The 18,679-nt window shown below is 32.8% G+C and overlaps 1 protein-coding gene across 1 annotated transcript in view; it reads right to left on the bottom strand.

The window, feature by feature from the left end:
* Positions 1–4,138: 4,138 nt before the first annotated feature.
* The window catches only part of GlcT (ceramide glucosyltransferase), a 157,372-nt gene continuing 142,831 nt past the window's right edge, over positions 4,139–18,679 (bottom strand). Inside the window, exons 7-9 of the mRNA XM_090416124.1 lie at positions 17,644–17,730; positions 14,250–14,439; positions 4,139–6,049 (exon numbers count right to left, since the gene is read on the bottom strand). Of these exons, the coding sequence (XP_090272250.1) occupies positions 5,876–6,049; positions 14,250–14,439; positions 17,644–17,730 (451 nt within the window). The 3' untranslated portion in view covers positions 4,139–5,875. The remainder of the gene's footprint in view (positions 6,050–14,249; positions 14,440–17,643; positions 17,731–18,679) is intronic.

The raw sequence follows: 18,679 nt of genomic DNA, 5'->3' as shown, positions 1-18,679 counted from the left end.
GTTACTCTCCTCAGTTGTTGTTATAAATTCTTCGAAAGACTTATTTATAATAGAATAAGCTCGACAATTTTTAAACATGTCTCAATAGAACACGCTGGCTTCAGACCAAATCATGGGTGCTATGACCAGGTTCTCTTTCTCTTTATTAACTCATATAGAAGCTGGTTTTCAAAAATGCTTAAAAATATCTGCAGCCTTTGACACCATCTGGAGACAAGGTCTTCTATATAAATTATATAAAATCATCCATTTAAAACAATAGTCCATATCATTAATATGCGTGGATAGGCTTATGTGTTCGTCATGCTATGTTGATGTGTTTGCTATTTGGCGACATGGCCCAGACACATTGAATACATTTTTAGTGCATCTAAATAGCCAGCACCCTAAAATCCACTTTACAATGGAACTAGAAGCTAATGACTGCCTACCCTTCCTGGACACACTGATCACACATCTTCCAGAAGGTTCCTTATCATTTTCGGTTTATAGAAAACCCACACACACAGGGAGAAGCTTACACAAACAATCACACCATCACCCTTCTCAACAATATGGTATCTTAAAAACACTAACCCATAGAGCTAGAGCATCTGTTCCAATGACATTGCTCTCACTGCTGAACTTTCTTACCTACGACACACCTTCTTAACCAACGGTTATAATCCCCATAAAATAGATAACATACTAAATGCTACCCAGAAATCCCCTCTATCTACCACAGAAGACTACAACAAAACTATCACCATCCCATACATTAAAGGCACATCTGAAAAGATATTTAGGGTGCTTAACAAACAAAGATGAGATGAGAGTTGACAATGTAAAATTAGCAACTCTCATCCGTTCACCTAAGGACAAATGCACTCCTTTATCACATCCAGGAGTCTATGAAGTGCCCTGTTCTTGCCATCAAGAACAGGGCACTTCATACACTTTCGCTATGGCAAGTCGGGTCTGGCAGACCATGCTTTGGATACCCCTGCACACAGGATCAATTGGAAAGAAACTAAAGTAATGCACAGAAGCTTCTACAAGTCAGAGAGGTTGTTCCTGGAATCAACAGAAGCCTTAAAACATACTCCAAACCTTAACAAGTATGGCTGTATAAATCTACCCAAGATTTGGGAGACAGTCATCTTAAGACCAAATTAATATTTATTACTTTTATTTTATTTCATTTTTTCAACCTTTCTAAGACTATCATTTGGATAGTCTTAGAAACTTTTATGAATTTTTTTTTTTTTTAAACCTAGATGGTGCCATATTAGGACTTCAGTCTTGTGTTGCACACTGCAATTACTTTTACTAGCCCCACTGTTACACAGGATTGTGGTTGTTTTGCATTTGTAACAAACTTTGTGTTGTGTGCTCTGAAGATGCTGGATGTAATACCAGCGAAATATTAGCTTTTAAGTTAATAAATAGTTATTTTCTTAATCATCTGTGTTCATATCAAACCATGAAATCTATTACAAAAACATATTAATAATATGTTAAGAGATAGAAGATTTATAGTGACTATAGGTAATAAAACTAGCAGCAAAAGGAAGTTAAATAATGGATTGCCACAGGGATCTGTTTTATCTCCTTTATTATTCAATCTGTATATATTTGATCTTCCTGTCACTACATCAAGGAAATTGTTATGCTGATGATATAGCAATAACTATACAGCATAAATGCATAAGTCGTACAGAAGAAATTCTAAAAGCTGACTTACTAGATGAATATTTTAAAAGATGGAGACTCTTTTTAAATAGGAGCAAAACAGTAATAACTTGTTTTCACCTAAATAATAACTTGGCAAATGCAGAACTAAAAATAGAATTCCATATATATAATAAATTCCCTAAGTACTTGGGAGTCATACTTGACCGTTCTCTCTTTCAGGCAATATCTCTCAAACTTGGCATATAAACTAAGGACACTTAATAATATCCTACAGAGATTCTGTGGCACTACTTGGGGTTCAAAAGCCTCTACTCTTCGGACAATAGCCCTTGCTTTGTATTCTCAAGTGCTGAATACTGTGCTTCTGTATGGCTAAATAGCCTTCACACAAGGATTATCGATTCTCAGTTGAATAATACCTTAAGATTAATTACAGGCTCTATTAGATTAACTCCAACTTATTGGTTACCTCTTTTAGCAGACATTATTCTTACAGAACCATAGATTGAATTCTTTAGTCCGTGAATTTCAAAAAATTTCTGGTAATACAAACATACCTATTCATCAGGACCTCCCAACTCTTAATGTCGATAAATTGAAATCTCGCCATCCATCACTACAAGCAGCAGAAGAATTAGTCCTAAATAATTTTAATCCTCTATCAAAATGGGAAGAAATATAGAAGGAAAATATGAATGAATATTTGCATAACATCTTTAAAGGCGATCAAATCATAACAGGATCAGATGTACCTTGCAAAATCTGGACAATACTAAACAGGATTCAGACAAACCATGTGGAGATACTCTTAAAAATGCAACACACAATCATCTTCAAAATATGACTGTGGTGCTCCACGACAGACTATGCAACATGTTGTAAAAGAATGCACTTTATATGCATTTTATCAGAACGACTGGAATGACTTTTTACAAGTGGCTCCTGAAGCTGTGACCTGGATTACAAATTTAGATCTGAATTCATAATGTTACATATGTTTTTATTATTTTTTTTTATTATAACATATTAAGACAATTTATTTATAACATATTAAGACAATTTTATTATAACATATTAAAACATTTATTTTTAACTTTTATTTTAATCTTTTAATTCCTAGGATTAGATCTAAGCTATCCTTTAAAGTTTTAACTTAAAATATTTTAAACTCTTCAATCCTATTAATATATAATGACATCATGATTCTCCTTTTTAATGTTTTTGCTATGAGCTATGTATGGAATAGGAAAATCTAAACATTTTACTATGAAGTAAAAATATCAAATTATCTAATAAAAGCAAACCCATGAAGGATAACTTCTAAAAAATATCTCAATTATTTTTTCAAACAATAAAAATATCATCAACATATCTCCACCAAACTATGGGTTTAGGGTCTAGTTGAGATAAAATTATACTTTCAAATTTCTCCATAAAGAGATTCACACAGGGTGGTGAACGAGGGCTTCTCATTGCAAGACCTGTTAATTGCTGATAAATATATCCTAATGATATACACAAACTTATCAGCAATTAACAGGTCTTGCAATGGGAAGCCCTCTTTCACCACCTGTGCAGATGTCTTTATGGAGAAATTTGAAAGTATAATGTTATCTCAACTAGACCCTAAACCCACAGTTTGGTGGAGAGACGTTGATGATATTTTTATTGTTTGGAAAAATACAGAAAAAGATTTCCTCGATTTTCTAAGCAAGATAAACTCTTTGCATCAAAAAATATCTCAATTAGCTATAAAGAGATTCAATGTTTGAAAAAAAAAAAAAAAAAAACCTTGACTTAAAATTTATGATTAATTTGTGAGAAGTATAATGGCTGACTTGAAGACAGCAAATATACAATAAAGAGATTTTAGGAATTGTTGTGAAAGTGCAGTTATCTTAATGTGTATGTCCAAGGGACGGACAAACTTATAAAATCCTCCACGAGTGCAACATCATATGAAACTATAAACTATGCTGGTCTGTATTTTACATTGCTACACACCAGGAGAAAAATTTCTTAACCATACTATTTCTCAATCAACAACACTTCTCTCCAATCAAGAAAGAAAGAAAAAAAAAAAAAAAGAAAAAAAAATTAACTATCTGTCCCCTTTAAAATGGAAGAGTTATATTATCCAACACAATAAGTAACCATAATTTTTAATATCATATTATGTAATATAATAAGATTTTAATAATGTTTAATTTAGAATTTGTTGAAAACAATAAATTTACTTTCAGGTATAAAAGCTACAACAAAATTAAAATATAATTTTACTTTAAGATAACAAACCAGTTTCTGAACAAAATTTTAAACTCTGCCTTCCTTAACATTTTTAAAAATTAAATATAAAAGTAAATTTGTATCAAATTTACTTTTAACTTTTCGATTTTTCTAACTTAAAAAAAATGATGTGGCCAGTCCTTAGCAGTTAATGCCCTATGGAATAAAACATATACCATTTTTAAACTACCACAGGAAATATTTTACTCATTTTATTTTGCTTCTGCATTAAATTCCAATTTATGTTCTCATACATAAATTACCTCTACTCTGTCATATTTTATTATTTTCTGTGATATCCTAATGATGTACACAATATCTCATTAATACAACTAGAACATTGATATTATTATTATTATCAAAACATTTTATGGAAGATATAACTTTAATTTTAATATTGAACTTTTCGGATATTCAATATCTTTGTCAGCGTGATAAAATACTGGACTTCAAATATCTTAATGGAGGAAATATACAATTAAGACAGGTATCCAGTTTAACAGTGCAAGAGTAAAAGTACTTAGCTATGAAACATTTCCTAATGAAGTACATCAGAGTAAAGAAATATGTTTCAATGGTAATATTAACTGTCGTATGAACATAAAAAAAGAAAAAAAAAATTAACTATTTATAGCTTTACAGAGCCATAAATTTAAGAATCATTACTTCTAAATAGTTCAGGTAACAAAATATCACTAAAAATTCTATATATATATATATGTGGTAATTACAATTCCTGAAATATTAAAATTCATCAAATGAAAAGCAAAGTACAGATAACATTAATTCTATTAGAGAAAACTACTTTCAAAGTGTTTAACTTGCATTATTATTTAAGTATAACAGCTAGTAGAAGTAACAATGTTAACTATTTTTGTTCAATTTATCCCAAGAATGAAACCTAGAATTTAATGCTCAATTTGTATCAATTCTCACCAAAATAAAAATTTCAAAAATATAAAATTTTGAAAAATCTGTAGCATACATGCTAATTGGTAAAAAGTTTTCTCACAGAGAACATTTAATCACTTCATTATAAAATATATTTACATTAAATTAAAAGGAGTTGGTATTTTTTTAAATCCCATTCATACATATGCCAGAGAAAAATAATCCTTACATTTATTCTTTATCTTTTATGTGAGTCCCAACAGATATTGGAAGTAATTACACTAGCAAATTACAAAAAAAGAGAGAGAAGCAAAAAAAGAAATTCTGCTGCTATTACTAATTCCTACATAAGTGATTCAATGCACTAAATTATAGTGAAATTTCAAATTATAATTATTCATATTTTCAAAATTGAAAATATCCCATGGCAAAAAATATTACAGAAATTAGTTGTCGTCGTGACTTACTTCTATGTTTCACAAGTTAGGAAAAAATATATACATGCACACATACACACAAACATGACTATACAATAATTTACATATGTTACAATAATATGTTCCCAATGCACTATTTCAAAATCAGTTCATTTGCAGCATATCTTGAGGAAAAACAAGCTCTTCCAACAATGACAATTGACTCAAATTATTGAATTAAAAAAAAAAGTATAACTTACGGGTATGAATTTCTGAGTATAACCAAGAAAAGATGCACCATGACATACTATGCAACAGCAGCTTCTGTGAGATTTTAAGCTGCTACAGCTGAAACACTTCAAACCATGAGTTTCTTGGCAGGAATCTCAAACAGTTTGTAACAGCTCAATCCTCATTGCTGATATTTTCAGTCCATGAAAAATTAGTAACAAAAACATCTTCAATGTACAAAAAGTTCAACCAACAGTTACTAAAGTCCCTTCTAAATCACAGTTTGACAGTATGAGGATAAAAGTTTGAAATTTATATGTTCTTGGTTTTGTTTCATGAATTTATATGACAAATTGATTCCTATGGTGCACTAAATACTATAACTTGGTTTGCATTTCTTCAACTATTCCACCCCATTTTAACCTATATAATCCTCTCCGCCAACGAATTTTTGGTTCACACAGTGCTCGTAGGAACAAGTAGAGGGCAGAACACTCTCGAAATGTCCATGCAAATACAAAGTCTGTTTTGCTGAATGGGACTGAACCATTCTAGAAAGAAAAACATTTATTTAAACAAAAAATAAACAAATAAAAAGTAGTGATAAGAAAATGTCTCTGAAACACAACGTAAAAAAATTTATGAAATAATGTGTTTGTACATGCTCTCCTAAGCTATAAAATTAAATATAGCCATGTTATATAAATAACTGAGATATAAAGTTATTTACAAATTTAAAAAAATATAAATATATTTCACTCAATAAACTAGAAAAAAACATTCTTCCTCAAATGACAATTTGTAACTTTGGACCACTAATAGGCTGGTAATGTGCAACATACAGAAAGCTTAGTCAACTCCCGCCTTCCTATAATGCAACCTATTTCACGCAAGGCTTCTGGTAATACCAGAAAATACTTCTCCCAAAAATAGATATCTTTCTTGGTTGGAGGAAATGCCAACTAGGTAAATAATTTTTACTGCCTTATGAAACTTCACTGCATTCTTACTGGAGTCTTGAAATGGCTGTTTTCATGTTTAATCCACTTTAATCCTCTTTATTTATATGCAGCGCAGTTAATTCTTCAAAGCCATGTCAAAAATACAGTGCAGGACTCAACTTCCCCCATCTGAGAGTACAAAAAAGTAGTTCTGCAGGCCAGATTCTAGATAATACATAAGACAGAACCTGATGGTAACAGATCAGGAGGATGCCAATCAAGCAGGAACATAATTCAGCTACAGCTTAGTCTGCTACATTGTGAAAGGGAGACTAGGTATCCCTATGTTTGATAAATGTCTTCATATCTTTCACCCAACATCACATGCTCCACCTCTAACTCCTCGGCAGCACTCAACCATGCAAGTCATAAATAATTTTGATAACACCACAGATCAAAAAAAAGTCTCCCTCAGGAAAAAACTAACCTTCCTCCCTTCTCCAACTCCACTGATCAGGCTGAAAGAGATACTAAGATAACATCAGTTATGAGCTGTCACAAACTGTCTATCAGATAATCCTCCTCACTCTCTCAACACCATCTTTTCTTACCCTATTCTCCCTTCAAATATATTGTAGATATCAGTTTTCCTCTTGGTAATTCAAACCTTAACATTGTCCAAGTTTTGTCTGCAGGTTACCTAGTGGCTATGCACTTCGCAACCATATGCCTGGGAGAGGAGTGTCCTATGTTCGATTCCCGTCGACAATGTGAGGAGCTTAAAGATCTTCCTCGGCCATAGCCAAGTTAGCCTGTCTTGGGCGTGGACAGCAGGGTTTTTCATTCCACAAGCGGGAAAACCGGCCCCATGAGCACGCACACACACATGATACAGTCAGGAATACTTAAGACAATCCCTCCAGCCATAGGTCTGAATTGTCAGCTATGCCGGTCCTGAGTCCGGATAAAAATAGGGGAGATTGAGGTGGTGCCATACCTCTCCGTAAAAGGGGCTCACGGTCACTGAATCACCATATGAAATGAATGAATGAATGAATGAATCCAAGTTTTGAAGCACCTGCTCTGACTAAATAACTAAACCAAAGCTTGAAATGAAATCATTTCTCATTCCAGTCAACTAAATCTAGGTTTTTAACAAGTGTTCTAAAGCAACCAAATATATATATATATATATATATATATATATATATATATACACAACTAGAGCTATGAAGCTACTGTATTATAGGGTATGTTCTTCTAGCCAGTTTGCTTGTTTTCAGGGATGAAAAAACATGAGTTTCAGTAGGAAAATCAAGTGCAGAAAACTTGCTTCCGAGCCTTCTAGTCTGCTAACAAAGAGCACTGTGCAAAACTTCAGTCCTTCACGTTTCATCCCACCCCCACCCCTGACCGCACACACACACATCCAGAGGGCACTGTTCTATGGTTACCCAAAATATAATTCTGACCTCCTGGCATTATTATTCTTCTGTTCCAACTCCAACACAAGTGGCCAAGGCAAACCATCCCTTACTTCAAGTGTAGTTCATTGCATGCCTCCTTTGGTCTTTTCATGAGAAAAACATCAAAAGAATCCTCAACATCTTGAATATGAAACGAATCTTCTGTCGATGAAACAATCTTCCCCAGCAGCGTGCACGACTTTTTCATGTTCTGGAACTAATTTCCAGCCTATAATGTCTTTACCATCTTTCATATTCATCTGGAAAGGTTTGGAAAAGTTCAATGTAATGGGTTACCAGATATTTCCAGGACACAAAGGCCTATATACCACCATGCCAGCTTATAGCCACATCCTTTGCGATTGGATTGCTGATTGTCTCTCAAGTTATTCACTAAGTGTTACGGTGATGGTTTTCATCAGATAGCCATTTCCTCGCTAACCCCCCAAGTGTTAAATTGTGAATGAAATTGTTTTGTATGTTTTTATTCTTCATTCACATTTAACATAATCTACCATATACTAAGCAAGACTTGTTTAAATATTGTTTGTTAGTCCCTTGCTTAAGATTTATTATTCATGTATTATCCTTGAATTTTATCAGCTGTTATTTAATTATATAATTTTAATGTATATTATACTATTGAAAGGACTCTGTAGTAAATAACATTTATCTTATTACTTTATTCCTTCAATAATATTATGAGGAATTCTATGTATGTAATTTTTATGTGCCTTATATAAACTGTAACATATATTTTATTATTATTATTTGTAAATGAAATGAAAGAGAAATTAAGTAACTATAATAATTTTATTATTATTTTTCATTACTCAGTATAAAGGTATAACCTTATATAACATTAATGGTTATGTTTACATTCTGTTTTGATCATTGCCATGGAGATGGAAATAAAATAGAACGCACGAGCGTAGGGTGTAAGCTTCGATAATTGGGAGAGGAAAAATTAATGAGTTGGACGGAGTTAACAAGTTTGAGGTGGGAAGAAGGAAGGCATATAAGCGAGAGGTAAAAGTAAACAAGAGGACTGAAGGGCAGGAAATTCGAGGGAGTAGCATTCAGAAGTGTATGGAGATGAGGAGAAAACTTATAGACAGCTGAGAGTAAAGTCAGCAGTGGCAGTAATAGGAATTTAGTGCTGTAATGAGATAACTAAAAGATCGGAAGATTAATAGAAGATTCAGAATAAATCTACTAAGTTTTAGAATTACTACATATTCCTATATCGCTTTAAAGAAGGATTGTACAAAGCTCAATTTGTTATACAGTAGTAAACATGGAATAATTATTCTGCCCTATAGTAAGCCCGTCAAGAATTGTGTAGCGCAATAAATAATAATTCAGTTATCTCCTTGAAAAATCCTTTTGAATAGTGTTCCATTGGAGTAATAAATGAATATAAGTTTGAAATGTGCTCACATTGAATCTGATGTGCTAAGGATTAATCCCGGTAAGAACAGTCCTATTTTATTTATTTAGATGTGAAGGTATAAGTGATAGTTCCGTCTCGAATATCCTAACATTTACTGTGGCGTTTCACTGAAGTTAGAAGTTTGAAAATAATTCCCCTTGAAGCAGTAACTGCCGTGATTAATAATGTTATAAGTGCTTGCTAAGTGTTAAATATAGAGTGTAACTGAGTGATACCAGAAAATTTATTTAGCAAGAAATTCTGTAGTATTGATCAGCGTGAACAATCTTTGTGATTAAGAGAACTGTGAATTTTGTATCTGAAGATGTAAAATCTAATTTAATATGAATGTTCTGACCTGAAGAACTAAGTTAATTGTATTATCTTATTTTTGGAGTTAAATTTATGTATTTGTCATATAACCTTGTATTAAATGTTTTGTTTTGTTGATTTCAATATTGTGTGTGCCTGATTCTTTTTCACTGCACCGTTCATAAAAGGTTCGAACCTTGCGGGAGCCCTAAGTGAAAAATATTAAATTCAGCCTGTATGAATAAGGAGACTGCTAAGTTAATTGAAAATTGATTCTACTATTTTACATAGACTAATCTAAATATAGGGTGGCGCAGTATAAATATAAATTTTCCTACATTTTGATTAGTAATCAATCAGCAATTAATTGATTTTATTAAGAACAACATTACAACAAGATGGCGAACCATAGAACCAAGAAGGACGTTCCAACAGTAGCTAGTAGCAAGTTTGTATTTCTTCATAATTTTTGAAAGATGTTCGGAGATGCCTTTGACATAAGGTATGGGAATCCTATAGGCTTATTCTTGTCTAGGTTGATGTGTGGGGAAGTGATTGATGATTTTTTCATTTGTTTTAAGATTGCATCCATTTAGTATGGCTGTATTTTTGATTATTTCCAATTCTTGGTTTAGAGATTCTTCAGAGGAGCAGAATCTGTGTGCTCTGGTTACTAATGATTTAATGATGCCAAATTTTTGAGATGGATGATGAGCAGAAGAATTGTGAATGTAGCAACCTGAAAATGTCAGCTTGCAATAAACAGAAGTGGAGATGGAACCATCTTCTTTTCTTTGGATGTGCAAATCAGAAAGAAGATACCCTGTGGAGATTCTTTTTCTAGCGTAAATTTGATGCGAGGATGAAGAAGGTTTATTTTATCTAGAAACAGGTGCAGTTCTTGTTCGGAATGACCTTAGACAGCAAAGATATCATCGACACATCGTAGTCAAATTTTTGGTTTGGGTTTAAACGTGAAAATTTTTTCTTCAAGGTATTCTAGAAACAGGTATGCGACATTTTCAGGTCGCTACATTCACAATTCTTCTGTTCATCATTCATCTCAAAAATTTGGCATCATTAAATTATTAGTAATCAGAGCGCACAGATTCTGCTGCTCTGAAGAATCTCTAAACTAAGAATTAGAAATAATCAAAAATACAGCCATACTAAATGGATACAATCTTATAACAACTCAAAAAATCAGTCACTTCCCCACACATCAACCTAGACAAGAATAAGCTCAAAGACGTTCAGAGATGCCTTTGACATATGGTAGGCATTTCCAAATGTCTTTCAAAAATTATGAAGAGATACAAACTTGCTACTACCTACAAACCAATCAACCAGATCTATAACTTGTTACCTTCTCCTAAAGACAAACCCTCACCTCTGATGCTGCCTGGCATGTACGAGGTTCCATGCTCCTGTAAATTGTCTTACTATGGACAGACAGGTAGATCTGTTCATAAACGCATTTCAGAACATCAAGACCATATCCATATCCGTCTCATCAAACCACAGAAATCGGGCCTCGCACAACATGGAGTTGAAAACACAAACCATAGGATCCACAAGGAAAAGACCAAACTTCTACATAAATCTTTATATAAACATGAACGTTTATATAAAGAAAGTGCTGAAGCCCTACTTCACAGACCAATTCTAAACTGTAATGACGTTCTTGCTATTCCTAAAGTATGGGAAATTGTCATACAAAATTGTGTAAAATAATTTTTATATATGTTATCTTATTTTAATGTTATCTCTCCCCTGCCCTCCAGATATATTTTAATTTAATTCTATAACATGCTACTGCACACATATTGGAATTCCATTGTAATCATGCGCCCTAACTGTATGTTATTCCCCTAGTATTGTTTGAATTAACTGTACTGATGATGTCCTAAGATACTTAAGATGAAATATTTACTTATTAAAACATATTACTGTAGTTATTGTGTGTTTGTTTAGTCATTTATATAAAAACAACTCTATGCACTTTAAACCCCCCCCCCCCAAACAGAACTTTCAATTAGCAGAGAATAATCATTTAGTGAGCGTTGATGTATTGCCCCTTTTTTTTTTTCACAAATATTCCAGTAAACAATACACTAGTTCTTCTTTCCAAAATTAATCCCCGACATTTAATAACTTCTTAAGTACTGTCTTAAAAATCAGGGTATTTTAGGTGGAACAACCAACTGTTTAAATAAATTGAAGGTGTAGCAATGGGTTCCCTACTTTCACCACACTGCTAACTTATACATGGAATCGCTTGAATCATTTTTGATCACCTCCCCACCTCCAAAGCTCAAAGTATATGGTTAAGGTAATACAGATGATGTCTTGATGGTAGCATGGCCTACAGGCTCTAAATTTTTACATTTCTTCAACATCCATCCATTCTAAAATTACTTTCACTGTAGAAGAGGAAAAAGAAGCATTCTAGAACATGAAAATGGAACATTAAGCCTAGTATGTGATCATTTAGAAGATTTAATTCAAATTTAATGGAGAATTTCCAGAAGTTAATATGTATTGCACATATGCAATACATATTAAAGTAAATGCTGATTATTGACCTTAGTGATAGTGAACTTATAGTGATTAAGGTATAGAAAGTGTGCAGTAGTGATGTTTTGACCAGGGATTTTTGGAGTATCAAGACAGGATATAAGAGGATGTGCTGCTAATGATATTAAATGACTCGAAGCTAGTAAGAGATGAGACTTATGACTGCAATACTACTAACAGTTTTTCATGTAGTATTGTAATTTGAAGCCATCTGGTGTGAGATGGAGTCTAACAAGATCAAATACATGGTGAGGTATGCTACAGACCTAGTAGATCAGTTGCTAGTGACGAAGAAATGCAATACCAAATCAAGTTGTTGGACGAGAAAAGAGTAATCGTAATGGGGGAGACTTTAATTATCTGAACATTGATTGGGTAGCTGTGAAATCTCATATGAAGAAAGAAACTGAATTTACTGAGCTGTTGCAAAACAGCTTCCTCAAGCAGCATGCGACAGAAGGGACTCAAGGTCAAAGAGTGTTAGATCTGATTATAGTGTCAGAGGGGATATTAGTTAAAGATGTAACTCTTCTGCCTCTGGTTGGTGCAGTAATCATGTGGTACTCACTTGGGAAGTGGCTAAGTTTATGAATGTATGACACGAGCTAACATACATATGATTTATGACATATTATTTTGATTCATCTTTTGAATGTAGTTAACAGTCTATCTCTCTGATGACATCCACATAACATTGGATGAAATATACTGCAGTTTTTGAATAAATTCTATATAATTTTTTATATGGAAGCTAATTTTTAGAGGGAAAATCTTATACTAAGTCATGTCAAGTCAAACTGCACATTGAAAATGCATTATATTCTTTAGAAAAAAATTCATCCATGCTACCAAGTGCAGTTGACTGGATAATCAACTTAGACATACAGTTGTAGCCTATTCTTGAGTGTTTCTTTTATGACTGAATCATGTCTTATTATTGCACATATGTCTATTATTATGTTCATATATTAAGGATTAATGTGATGTAACTTTTCATTTGTGAGCCATACACTAAATAAATAAGTAAATCTTTAGAAAAATTGGAATATGGTGCAGAAGAAAGAGGTAGAGAAATATTTTTTTTTAATATGATAATGCCTTGAAAATTTTATCTAAAATATTACAAGGAAAACTGGAATATCAACAAACCAGAATTAAGTTAATTAAAGCAGGTATAATTAAATGTAGATTTTTCGACAAAAATAACAGTGAAATATCTGGTGTCTGCAGAAAAAATTAAGTGAGATCAAGATTCTCACTAGCCATTTTCATAATTTGATAACTTCTGAAGATTTACTTGCACATGTTACAAGCCATTTTAAATGAATGGAATAAAGTTGAGGTATTATACAAGCATCTGAAGGCTGATGACATTCTTAAAACAACCATACCATGCCATGTCACATAAGGACTGATTTCTTCTTTTTTTAGATTAGTATGAATAATGGTAAGTCATCCTACCTCTGCAGTATTCTGTGAGAAAGGTTTTTAGTAATAGGATTTCAGCTTAGAGAATCTCATGACAATATCCTGCATTGACTGATTTGTTTGAATCAAAATGAACAACTGATATGTGGTTTTTTTGAAAATATTTTCCTTCTTTGCACGGTTCTCACAGTGAAAGGAAATTATCTCCAACTATGATAGAGCATGACTAATCACTCTCTGGAACTCCTTTTAACTTACTGAGACATAATTAAAGGAAAAAGTGTGTATGTAGGAAGGGGGTGTTGAACAAGTACATTTTTTTTTTGTGCAGGGAGTAGGCTTTTGCCAAGTCCTGTAAATACCAATTCTATTCCAAATGAAATTATTAGCACTATGATATATATATATATATATTAGTAATCTCTCAATTATCTAGTCACATAGAGAAAAAGAAAGTGCTTTTAGGAATCAGTTGATATATTAACCCATTCAAGGAGACTAACAAGTTGAGTAGTTTCCAGTTATATTCAAGAATCAGATAAATGAGATTACTGTACATATAAAACTACATGAAGTTTTGACATAGAATACTTACTTGTATTATACACAATAAAATCCAGTCCAAGATGAACCAAACTAATATGTGAACTAGATAGACACCAAGCACATCCCAATGAAAGAGATAATTGATTGCAAATGATGCACAAAGTCCTAGTAATAAGCATTCAGATAATGGTTCTAAAATAATAGTATGAGGAACCATTGCAATTCGTAGTTTGGCCCACCTAAAAGTTAAAAATACATTAATACACTAAGAAACTTACATAGCGAATTAAGATACTCATAAATCAACATAAGTAAATTCTACACAAACCTACATAAATGTTTCTTCTTCAATTATTACTTCCAATAATGAATCCTCAAAGGATATACAGGATTCTATAAGAAAAGTATTAGCTTTTTTTTTTTTTTTTTTTTTTTTTTGCGGTAATATAGAAGCCAACTATGAGTATATTTGTAGTTGGCTTGCGAGGCTCATATACCAACTACGAGTATACTTATAGTTGCAGGATTCTATGAGAAAAGCATTAGCATTTTTTTTTCCCTAAAAACAATATAAAATTAAATAAGAACAATGAAAAGCTGCACCATATATACAGACAGCCCTCACTAAAATAAACAAGGAGAGACTAAAAAAATAATACAATACGGTCAATTCTACTATATCACAGGACATTCACTACAACAAAACTTCTAATATAATAAATATTTTCTTTCCTCTATGATTTTATTATAAAAGAAATTTGACTATAATAAATTTCCTTTAAAACAGCACTGCCAATATGGGTAGCACTAGTAGTTGTAGCCAGGGCTCCAGAAATCTGCTCACCCACTCACCGAGGGGGGGGGGTATCAGAGATGAGTGGCGGGTAAATTTTCAGCATCATTCTAAATGCATTCAGAATATATCATTTATTTATTTGCATAATTTACACATTTTTTTTTAACATGTTCGCTGCCACGCTCCTTGGGCATAGGTTGTTACCGCACGCCAAGCACTTTCACTTTTTCAAGGTCAATACGAGTAATCTCATTGCTGGCGGTAATATACAAGCCAACTACAAGTATATTTGTAGTTGGCTTGTGAGGCTCATATACCAACTATGAGTATACTTGTAGTTGGCAGCGAACGTGTTAATTTTAAAATACCTCATTATTTAACCACAGATGGCCAGCATGGACACCACCAGCTCTCCAAATAACAGGTTATAGGTAGAATTCCCACCATGGGCATGGATGCTTGTGAATGTTTTTTTGGAGGTAGATGTCTTTATTACATTCATTATGTAATAAAGAAGCCCCCCCCAACCAGGAAAGAGTATCTTATATAATTAATTTAATAACTTAATTTCTTTGAAGACTGTTTCCAAGCAAAAATTAGTTTGCACGAAGATACTCTCAAAAATGCCTAGTTGAAGTTTCTCAAACATAAAGCAATTCCAAATCTATGACAAAAGGTAGCACTATTTATCCCTCACTCATAGTATAATGTACAGCTTACTACATCCAGAGATTAATTTTGAAATAAACAGTCAAGTATTCTCAAAGAAAATTTTATTCTGCATAACTTGCAGGCTATCACTGTTCTTTTAAAAATCAGAAATACCCTTAAAAAATTAATTTTCACTTATTTCACTGCCAACTGCAATTCTCTCAGTACTCTCTTTAACCCTTAAGTAGGTATGCACTAATACTGGTATAAGTTTATTTTCACAATTCACAACATGAATTAGCTGAGTTAATTATATGCTTAAACATACATGATGAGGAACCATTTTAATAGTGTTATTTAAAAAAAAACACAGTTATCATGCAAGAACAATCTGGAGAATGGATCACATTGTTGACATTACATCATGAAAAGTTCTCGCTCTGTTACTAGTACTGACCATTTTCAGTTGTTTTCACAAACTTTATTTTTTTGTCATTCCTATTGAATTATTTTTATGGATAAGTTATATAATTAACCCTCCATTATGGATAATAAATGAAAGGAAATGCAAACTAACTTTTTAACTTTTTTATTGTCAGGAGGGGGAGGAAGTAAACAGAGAAACCAAATTATGCTGCTCTTATAAATGTGTGTCAGTGTCATAAATGCAAAAAGACTATTTAATGCCCCCCCCCCCTTTGCAATTAAATAGAAATTAATTAATCCTATCTACTCTCAAAGTAGCCCAATGCTCCACTACTCTAAAATGATATAATAAATTTAGTTTAATCCTTTATCCAAGTGTAAGCAAACAAAGTTTGCACCTGAAAATATCTTCAAGACTGAGGTAAGGTGGTGCAACACCAGGGAACTCTGAGCAAAGGTGGACCAAGCTCTCATCACTCCTTGTCTCAGTATCTCCCATAATGCAAAGCACATCTCCTTGCAGACATGTATACTGCTGTGCATTAAGGGAAGGACCACTACCCAGACTGGCTTTGACCTTTATTGAGGTCTCGTCAGTGGGAGGCAGACCCAAACGTGGAGATACTAAGGCAGAAGCAATAGGAGAGGTCATATTTACCTATAGGAGTTGCCAACAGGTGTACCACCTTATTATTGAATTACTCTGGATTTAGAGAAAGATGTTGGAAGTTTATTTTTCACTTGGTTAGACTATAATAAATTTAGTTTAATCCTATATCCAAGTGTAAGCAAACAAAGTTTGCGCCTGAAAATATCTTCTGCCTCCCACTGACGAGACCTTAATAAAGGTCGAAACCGGTCTGGGTAGTGGCTCTTCCCTTAACGCATAGCAATATACATGTCCACAAGGAGATGTGCAGACATGTATATCATTATGAGAGATACTGAGACAAGAAATGATGAGAGCTTGGTTCCACCTTTGCTCGGAGTTACACTACCTTACCTCAGTCCTGAAGATATTTTCAGGCACAAACTGTTTGTTTGTTTACACTTGGATAAAGGATTAAACTAAATTTATTATAGTCTAACCAAGTGAAAAATAAACTTCCAACTCTAAAATGAACCAAACTCCTAATACATTGTTTCATAAAAACTATGTGCAGTAAGCACATAGTTCTGATGTTTTAAACAAAATCATGTTGCTGGTTTACTATGTATATAACAGGTTTTTTAATTCCTTTTTTTCCCCCATTATTTTTAATTCTTTTAAATTCATAGTATGTAATTCATCTTTTTGGTACTGATTTTTTTTATTGATTTTATTCACACTTTTCAACTATCTGATATGTGTTTCTATACTCAGTTATCAGTACCTTATATTCAGCATTTTTAATTATACATGGTCTTGTACCAAGCAATTTACCATCTTTACCTTCAAAAATTCAAGTAGATATATCAAATTAATATCGTATAATTAAAAACCTTTGCTTTTTAATCTAACATTACAATACTTTATTTTGTGAACTGCATTGTTAATATCAGTTTAGTTAATACAATTTTTTTTTCTCACCTTGTAATTCTTTCTTGGAATGCAGGAATATCATTAATTCCAGAATTCTGCCATGCTGGCTGTGAACTGATTCTCAGTTTCCAACCTCTACATGAAAATAGGGAAAATGTATTACTTTAATTTTTAATATTAGTAAGTACTGAAAGGAAATAAATTAGAACAGGTGCAAAAATACATATACCTTGGACAATTGATCACAGAGAATGGCAGGACAGAAGATGAAATTAGAAAAAGGATTGAAATCGCAAGGTCAGCTTTCAACAGTATGAAAAATCTACTAATATCTAGAGAATTAAATCTGAAAACAAGACTAATTATCTCCAAATGCTGCATATAGTCTAGGTTATTATATGGAGTAGAGATATGGACACTCTCCATTGTGAGTGTGAAAAAACTGGAGGCCTTTGAAATGTGGATGCTGCGAAGAATTATGAGAATATCATGGAAAGAAAAAGACAAAAATTATCTCTTCAGGTACTAGAGATGGCAGGCGTCAACAGGAACGTGATGAAAGAAATTAAAAAGAGAAAAGTCGGATATTTTAGATATATTCTGAGACATAACTGCCTACAAAGGACACTTCTTGAAGGAACTGTTGAGGGAAAGAGAAACAGAGGAAGACAAAGACTGGAGTGGATGAAAAATACAGAAGACTGGACCTATCTCTCTTATGAGGAATACAGCAGAGGTGCAGAATAGGACATGGTGGAGACACATGGTAGTCAATCGCCTGGAGGGAGAAGACACCTGACAGGACAGGAAGTATTGAAGCCTTTGAGTTAAAGTAGTAAAAACTCTGGAACCAAGCATACTTATATATGTTTTTCAAAAATAATTTTATTTTGCTTCTTGCTTTAAAACAAACTAATGTAAATTTGAAATATTTTGAAATTATGGAGACTTCTTGACATTTCTTCTGTATATATTTAGCAGAAATCAAATACTTTTTATTTCTCCAGTCAGTTTGCTAGCCTAGTTCATCCATGTGGATAGTACCAGCTCTCCAAATAACAGGTTGTAGGTTATAATTCCCACC

The sequence above is a fragment of the Typopeltis vanoorti genome, chromosome 3 (genome assembly GCF_054136105.1).
Source record: "Typopeltis vanoorti isolate ZY-2024b chromosome 3, IOZ_Tvanoo_1.0, whole genome shotgun sequence".
NCBI classification, from domain to species: Eukaryota; Metazoa; Arthropoda; class Arachnida; order Uropygi; family Thelyphonidae; genus Typopeltis; species Typopeltis vanoorti.
This window is presented reverse-complemented; position numbering and strand designations above follow the sequence as displayed.